The sequence below is a fragment of the Salmo salar genome, chromosome 24 (genome assembly GCF_965601325.2).
Source record: "Salmo salar chromosome 24, fSalSal1, whole genome shotgun sequence".
Taxonomy (NCBI): Eukaryota; Metazoa; Chordata; class Actinopteri; order Salmoniformes; family Salmonidae; genus Salmo; species Salmo salar.
The window spans coordinates 32,170,469-32,179,137 of NC_138314.1; the positions used below are offsets into that span (position 1 = coordinate 32,170,469).

Consider the following 8,669-nt stretch of genomic DNA (forward strand, 5'->3'; position numbering starts at 1 on the left):
CAACCAGAAGCCATGGATTACAGGCAACATCCGCACTGAGCTGAAGGGTAGAGCTGCCGCTTTCAAGGAGCGGGACTCTAACCCGGAAGCTTATAAGAACTCCCGCTATGCCCTCCGACAAACCATCAAACAGGCAAAGCGTCAATACAGGACTAAGATCGAATATTACTACACCAGCTCCGACACTCGTCGGATGTGGCAGGGCTTGCAAACTATTACAGACTACAAAGGGAAGCACAGCCACGAGCTGCCCAGTGACACGAGCCTACCAGATGAGCTAAATTACTTCTATGCTCGCTTCAAGGCAAGTAACACTGAAACATGCATGAGAGAATCAGCTGTTCTGGACGACTGTGTGATCACGCTCTCTGTAGCCGATGTGAGTAAGACCTTTAAACAAGTCAGCATTCACAAGGCCACAGTGCCAGACGGATTACCAGGACGTGTACTCCGAGCATGCGCTGACCAACTGGAAAGTGTCTTCACTGACATTGTAACACCAACATGTTTCAAGCAGACCACCATAGTCCCTGTGCTCAAGAACACTAAGGTAACCTGCCTAAATGATTACCGACCCGTAGCACTCATGTCTGTAGCCATGAAGTGCTTTGAAGGCTGGTCATGGCTCACAACACCATTCTCCCAGAAACCCTAGACCCACTCCAATTTGCATACCACCCCAACAGATCCACAGATGATGCAATCTCTATTGCACTCCACACTGCCTGTTCCCACCTGGACAAAAGGAACACCTATGTGAGAATGCTATTTATTGACTACAGCTCAGCGTTCAAAACCATAGTGCCCTCAAAGCTCATCACTAAGCTAAGAACCCTGGGACCAAACACCTCCCTCTGCAACTGGATCCTGGACTTCCTGACGGGCCGCCCCCAGGTGGTAAGGGTAGGTAACAACACATCCGCCACGCTGATCGTCAACACAGGGGACCCTCAGGGGTGCGTGCTCAGCTGACCTTCTGTACTCCCTGTTCACTCATGACTGCATGGCCAGGCACGACTCCAACACCATCATTAAGTTTGCCGATGACACAACAGTGGTAGGCCTGATCACCGACAACGATGAGACAGCCTATAGGGAGGAAGTCAGAGACCTGACCGTGTGGTGCCAGGATAACAACCTCTCCCTCAATGTGATATGGAGATGATATGGAGATGATTGTGGACTACAGGAAAAGGAGGACCGAGCACACACCCATTCTCATCGACGGGGCTGTAGTGGAGCAGGTTGAGAGCTTCAAGTTCCTTGGTGTCCACATCACCAACAAAATATCATGGTCCAAACACACCAAGGCAGTCGTGAAGAGGGCACGACAACGCCTCTTATCTGCAATTCCCCCCCCCCCCCCCCCATTTTACGCAGCTGCTACTCTCTGTTTATTATCTAACTTTAACTCTGCCTACATGTACAGTACATATTACCTCAATTACCTTGACTAACCAGTGCCCCCGTACATTGATTCACTCTGTACCGGTACCCCCTGTATATAGCCTCACTACTGTTATTTTACTGCTGTTATTTGTTACTTTTATTTCTTATTTTTTAGTTATCTATTTTTTACTTAACACTTATTTTTCTTACAACTGCATTGTTGGTTAAGGGTATGTGAGTAAGCATTTCACTGTAAGGTCTACTACACCTGTTGTGTTCGGCGCATGTGACAAAAACAGTTTGATTTGAATTTACCATGACAGATTACGGTTTTGATCCTCTCGAACATGGCCAATGACCTGGTGAATATTCTACTTTGTGTTGAAGAAGTGTTTCAGTGTATTAAGAATAATACACTTTATAAACTTTAGAGAAAATAACAAAAATGGGCCATTGCACCCTTTTAACCAATTCTGTCAACTAATTTAGTAATGAATGATTAGACAAAATGCAGGGTAAATTAAAAGGGAAAATTATTAATTTGTTGGTGCGCACTTTCACTACCTGTAATGACGTCATCAATTGTTTGCTGGTCCGGAAGCAGGTGATTCTTGGGGCTGGTGCTCGTCGAATTCTGAAGTCTGTTGGGGGGTTCTATGGTAAATATGACTGAACAATGTTGTTTTAAAAGACACTTTCGGAATAGAAAACAATTGAATCAATGATCACGAATTGGAGAAATGTCGACGTACTTGTCCGTTTGGCCTAAGCTAGCTAGCTAACGTTTAGCTGTCTTGGTTCAGGTCTCCTAGCTAGCTAACGTTAGCTAGCTAACCGGAACTCTTAGCAAACGTTACGTGTACTTTAGCGCAATAATGTAGGCGAGCTTACCGTTACTCCAAAGACCTTATTGCTTATTTTGGACTGTACCACTAGTATGCACTCTTATGTTATACTAGGGAAATTGTGTTTCCATAACTCGGGCTGACAGGAGGATTTTTGACCAGGGCCCGTATTAACTTATCATAAACCCCGGGGCTTAGTTTTTTTTTTATGCCGACGACGACTCAGTCAGGGTTTCAACTTACTCTTGAGAGTTAGAATAGTAGGCTACACAAGGTGCAATTTCGACTTTTTTGTGTGCATCAACAGTTTATTTTATGTCAGTCACTCAATTAGCCATGTCAACTAACAATTTTTAGATTGGTAAATTAGTCTAGCCAGCTATCCAAACTTGTAGTAGTAATGGCAGAATACTGACCGTGCTCAGGGGCTCTGACCTCCATGGGGCCCCCATTGATTTTGTTAGTCACTCAGATCATTAACATGGCATAAGCAATGGCAACATGTGAATAATAGCAGGTAATTGGCTTTAAAACTGCAAAAATTACTCTCCGCCACATAGCAAAATGTTTAGAATTGCAGGACATTAACTTTCTCACTGCTGTCAAGAGGGGGGCAAATAAAGTGTTTTGCACGCGAGGTGGGGTGCCCAACCAAATCTTGCTTAGCGCCCCCAAGAGGCTAGGGTCGGCCCAGAATCAGTTACCCAACCAAGACAGGGACCCCTAGTTACCCACATGAGCCCCCTACCTCCTCTCCTCCTCCCATCTGATGATTACCAGAGCGGGCTCATGAGGCCACCTGTGGTTGGTGGTGAGAAGGAGTTACAGTTCACAGTAAGCCATTGTTATGTAAATTCCAACAGAAAAGTACCAGTAGCCTGGCTTTGGCTGCAAGTGAGAGCGAGCAATGGCGCCCGGCACGCGTAGATGAAAACAGAAAAGTCTTAAATCGAGTTAAGCAGAAAATCAATGCCTTTGCAGCCTGAAGGGAGAATGGTTTATGTCTGAACCGGTCCATGGGGGTACTAGTGTATAGCCGGCTGCATAGATTCCCTTTGGACGGTAAGATTAAACAACTCAATATCGCCATCAGCCGGCCTTTGGGCTAGTTCAGACCGAGCATTTGGGCACTTAACAGTCCCCCGGGAAGAAAATACCTTAATCAATAAACGCTAAAGGTAGTTAGCGTCTATGAATGGGGTACGCCTAGTTATGCTTTAGTTAGATCACTGTAAAGAATATAATGGGAGTTTTGTAGAATATAAAGTGCAGGTTTTGTCAGTCTTTGTCCGTGTGAACTCACCAGAACAAAAGTTAACTGCCATTCGGGTGTGTGAGTGGCAGGGCAACTAACTGGGCAAGACAAGTCATAGTTGTAAGAATTGATAATCGTATTGGTCCTACCTATCTAATCCTTTCCGATCCCAAATCCATAAGGGCAATTTAGAGTTAAAAGCTTGGTGTCAATGTGGGATTGAATGGACTAGTTTTCCAATGCTGACCTGTCCATGCGGCTCATTGTCCTGTTTGCCATCTTGACACCTGACTTGGGGGTGTTTTGTGCCCCCGTCACAGGAAGAGATGTCAGGAGAGAGCGTGGTGAGCTCGGCAGTGCCGGCGGCTACAACCCGGACCACCTCCTTCAAGGGCTCCAGTCCCAGCTCCAAGTATGTGAAGCTAAACGTGGGCGGGGCGCTCTACTACACCACCATGCAGACCCTCACCAAGCAGGACACCATGCTCAAGGCCATGTTCAGTGGCAGGATGGAAGTCCTCACAGACAGTGAAGGTACTGTATCTGTTAGACCTCCATGGCACCACTCATTTCAGATACGTTTGGCGGGATCCAGAGTGTCTGAGTGAGGAGTCTTTAACACCTCTATTATTACACCTGTATTTTTCTATCCTGGTCCGAGATCTATTTGTACTGTCTTGCCAACTTCTAAATGGTCATTGTCAAGAGTCATGAGTAGGGCTGTTGCGGTGACCATATTACCGACACACCAGCGGTCACGAGTCATGAAGGCAGTCAAATTTAATTATGCTTCTCCAAGCTCTGATGCCGCTGATGGTCCTTAGTATCCTACCAAACTTGCTAACTGCCTGGTACTCAGCACTCTATTGTCCCTCAAATCACTTTGACATCAATGCAAATGTATTCGAAAATCGAATTAAACACTTCATGAGAACCCATGAGCTCATATTGCGCAACATTTCTATAGGCTATGCAATTGTACAACAAAACACAGTGATAGCCTCTACTAAAAGGAGGAGGATCCTATCAGCTTTCTATAGGCTAGGCCTACTATATTTATTTCTCAACTTTCCTAATATTAAGCACATTGTTTATCTTTACAACAGAAGTATAGCCTACCTGGCTGGCATGAAAATGAACCACGGGAAAAGCGTCCTCAATTCGCTATTTAAGTGCATAGATGACATGTATTTTTTCCCGCTGCCCCTGTTTCGAGACAGGTGCATGATTATGGTCCATTCTAAATCAAAACAACTTTCTTACATATTATTTAGTATATGTAAATCAAGAATAGTCTGATGGGTGACAATATTAGCCTATCACTTGAGAGTTATATATCATCACAGAATAACAAACTGCCTTTTTTGCGACTTTTTCGAATCATAGTCGCACACCTCATGTAGTCTAGCCCATAGACCTATATGTTTTGATAAGGTTTGTACCACAACTAAAGTGGCCAAATAACTTGTTAAAATGAAGCACATTAATCCGCTTTACAAGGAGTGTAGAGGCTAACTGGCATCCATAAGCAGCGCATGAGTTTTAAGTTTGGGGAAGATCATTTTCACCATAAAAATGCATCTTTATAATAAAAGCATTACATGCATAATCGCAGGGTGCATTACAGCCACGAAGGGGATGCCACCATGAAATTCAAGGCATTATCAAGTGCTTGTCAAATTGTGAATGAGAGACTAATGAAGTGTGTACAGCCGGCGCAAAAAACAAAGGCGAGCTCATGCTTTTCACGTGACTTTTTTCAAGTCATCATTAGTTGCTTCATGCAGCCTTACAATGTCTTAAAAATCAAAACATATTGCCCAACATTAGTTATGATACAAAAGTTACATTAATAACTCTAAATTAAGCATATTGGAGTACCAGTTTCTTTGTTAACCGCTCAACACAGAATAGTGTGCGCACTCCCTCAAATCATTTGGAGAAATGTTTTATTTTATTCAGCTTTGTTCAATTGTATTTTTCATACTATAAAATAATGCCACGGAATTCTAAGCAAATGTTGTCTGCCAAATGAACTAGTGTAACCCACAGCCATATCAGGACCTGACATGAGAACAACTCAAGAGTATGCTATTGTGTTCTTCTGAAATAGACTACATTTTCTTCATATCATGTTTCTTTAGACCTGTCTAAAATAAATAATGGATTCATTGTGAAGGTGTAGGCTATATTACATGGATTTATTAGACTTTTTAAAATGCAGATGTTTCAAAGGTCTGCATCAGTGGCTTGTAGGCCATGTGTGGAAGCCAGGAGATGCTAAATGTGTTTATGTTAATTAACGGTCAATTACCGTGACACCGACAGTTATTTGCTTGACAATCACCGGCTGACAAAATTTCGTGACCGCCACAGCCCTAGTTACGAGCATGACAACGAGCTTAGGAGTTACACACACAGTTTATAAACAGAACTGGGATCAGCCTAGTATTTTGTTAGCGGTCTAAAAAATGAAAATGGCCACTAAGTTGATCTGGTGGTTGTCCCTGTCCAGGCTGGATCCTGATTGACCGGTGTGGGAAACACTTTGGGACGATTCTGAACTACCTTAGAGACGGGGCTGTGCCGCTCCCAGAGAGTCGTCGGGAGACTGAGGAGCTGATGGCTGAGGCCAAATACTATCTGGTCCAGGGCCTGGCTGATGAGTGTCAGGCTGCCCTGCAGGTACCGTCACCCTTGGGACTGCTCGTTTCTCCTCTCACTCTTTACCCCTTTTCACACTACTGAGCTGAGCCAAACTGCACTGCACAGGCTTGGTTATGCATCGACCATAGTTGCTTGAACCGTGCTGGAAAGGACATGTCAAAAGGAAAATATCAGAGCCAATACTGTTTGAGTTGGCACAATGGTGTGAAATGGTCAGTCTCATGCCTCCACCCCCACTTTTCATCTAGCTCTACCTCCCACTGCCTCTACATTCTACACATACACCGTTACGGACCAGCCAACTCACTCAATCTGTATCTATCTGTTAGAGGACTTATGTTAAAAATCATATCCATTCTAGCTAAAATCTGTCTTTACCATTCAAGTATTTTTTTTTTTATTGGTGTTCTAGAACAAAGAGTCATACGAGCCGTTCTGTAAAGTTCCTCTGGTGACATCATTGAAGGAAGAGCAGAGACTCATCGCCACCTCTAATAAGGTATTGTTGACCGAGTCACGCATCAGAGTGAAGGACACGCCCAGTATTTACTTCAGAAGATCTAGTCTCACGTATTCAATTCTGACTGACGTTTTCCTGTTGTTGTGTCTACATAGCCCACTGTCAAACTCTTATACAACAGAAGCAACAACAAATACTCCTACACCAGGTGAGAGAGCCTTACATCTATTAAAGATGTGTAAATGATGAATGTAAAGTGAAAAATGTATGGTTTAAGTGCAGTCCACGTCCCAGGCTGACTACATTGTAGCCAGCTGCCAGATCTCACAACGCCTGGATAGGTGTTTAACATCACCTAACCACATCATATGATATAGCAATCTGATGTCCGACTGCATAGTCGATGATGTGGCACACAATAGGTGGTTACTGTGCGACAGCAATTACGTGGCTGCAGTCTAGTTGGCGTGGAACGCTACCTCTTATCACTAACCAGGCTTCCCCATCCTTCCCTCCATGCAGTAACTCTGACGACAACATGCTGAAGAACATTGAGCTCTTTGACAAGCTGTCGCTGCGCTTCAACAACCGTGTGCTCTTCATCAAGGATGTGATCGGCGACGAGATCTGCTGCTGGTCCTTCTACGGCCAGGGACGCAAGATCGCTGAGGTGTGCTGCACCTCCATCGTCTACGCCACAGAGAAGAAGCAGACCAAGGTAACGCAAAAAAAAAATCACACTCTGCAATGGCATATAGTGGGATGTCATCGTTAAGATATTTTATTGAACACAGACTCAGCAACTACATCATGTCTCTGGCTTCTAGCTTTGAAGGTAGACCACCTCTAGTAAACTACCCCAGTTTGGGAGTTTGTTGTCGCTAGCCTGCTGTTAGATTACTGTAGAAAAGTATACTTTAATATGCCATTGGGACATTTTCTTTGCTACAAAGTACAGGCATTCTTGGCTTTCAGATAACATAATGACCAGGCAGACCTAAATACATAAACCCCTTCCCCTCCAGGTGGAATTCCCTGAGGCACGAATCTACGAGGAGACCCTCAACATCCTGCTTTATGAGTCCCAGGATGGGAGGGGTCCAGACAACGCTCTGCTGGAGGCTACGGGGGGTGCCGCTGGCCGATCGCACCACCTGGACGAGGACGAGGAGCGCATTGACAGGGTCCGCAGGATCCACGTCAAGCGGCCCGACGATCGCACACACCACCACCAGTAACCCCTGACTGATCGCCCCCCCTTTGACCTTCCCTGTCTGATCCTGGACTCTCAGTGGACCATGTGTGTGCCTTACTTCCAACACCCAGCGCCTCGCTCTTTCTTCTTCCCCCACTCCTACTCTCACCAGTCCCCCACTGCTGAGGAGAGACGAGTGGAGACTTTGTGTGTAGTGGTGAAGTTGTTTCATGTAGACCATCTTGTTTTGTGTAGTGCTCTGAGGAAGAATGTCTGAGTCATCCAACATTTTGGGGTGTTCTGTGTTTAGTGTCTCAGAGGCTGGTGGATGCCAAGTTAGGTGATTGGATTATGAATGGGACGTCAATTGTGTGGAATGGAGTTGTCAGTGGTTATAATGGAGGGAATTAAAATGTCAGCATCATGCATTTTTCTTTGGTCCTTGCTTTGTTGCAGCAAGAAGAACAAGAATCATTACGCCTGTCGCTGAGTTTCTGGATGTTTGAAGTGTATGGAGAAACTATAATAGCAGTCAATCAGGTGTTCTACAAAAACAGTCCACCAGGGGGCATTATTGAATCAAACAGACAATCTGAGACAGCATCGCTGCCTGTGCAGCCTATCAATTTCCAATTAAATCGTTGCATTTTCCTTTTGCCCCATTCTGTGAATATCGGTTGAATCAAAATATCATACAATCGAGTACCTCCACTCTCCCACAACCTCTTTTTTTAATGAATAGGATTTCCCATTTAACGCAATGTCCCTTCATGCCATGTAAGTGATTGTTTAAAAGGAGACAACTTGAGCTGTGGTGTGAAGTGTTACCTGGGCTGAAAGAGCTCCAAGGCTGAAATG

At 44.7% G+C, this 8,669-nt stretch overlaps 1 protein-coding gene across 1 annotated transcript; it reads left to right on the top strand.

The window, feature by feature from the left end:
• Positions 1–1,914: 1,914 nt before the first annotated feature.
• On the top strand, positions 1,915–8,237 carry kctd10 (potassium channel tetramerization domain containing 10). Its single transcript, XM_014172115.3, has 7 exons — positions 1,915–2,048; positions 3,810–4,023; positions 6,005–6,174; positions 6,569–6,655; positions 6,772–6,824; positions 7,139–7,334; positions 7,642–8,237. The coding sequence occupies exons 1-7, from the start codon at positions 2,046–2,048 to the stop codon at positions 7,852–7,854; spliced, it is 936 nt and encodes a 311-aa protein (XP_014027590.1). The 5' UTR covers positions 1,915–2,045; the 3' UTR covers positions 7,855–8,237.
• The last annotated feature ends 432 nt before the right edge of the window (positions 8,238–8,669 follow it).

What these genes read in the sequence shown, in the direction of transcription:
- kctd10 (XM_014172115.3), top strand. An exon ending in TCATCGCCACCTCTAATAAG is followed by an intron (nt 6,656 to 6,771) that starts GTATTGTTGACC and finishes GTGTCTACATAG; the next exon opens with CCCACTGTCAAACTCTTATA. An exon ending in CAGAGAAGAAGCAGACCAAG is followed by an intron (nt 7,335 to 7,641) that starts GTAACGCAAAAA and finishes CTTCCCCTCCAG; the next exon opens with GTGGAATTCCCTGAGGCACG.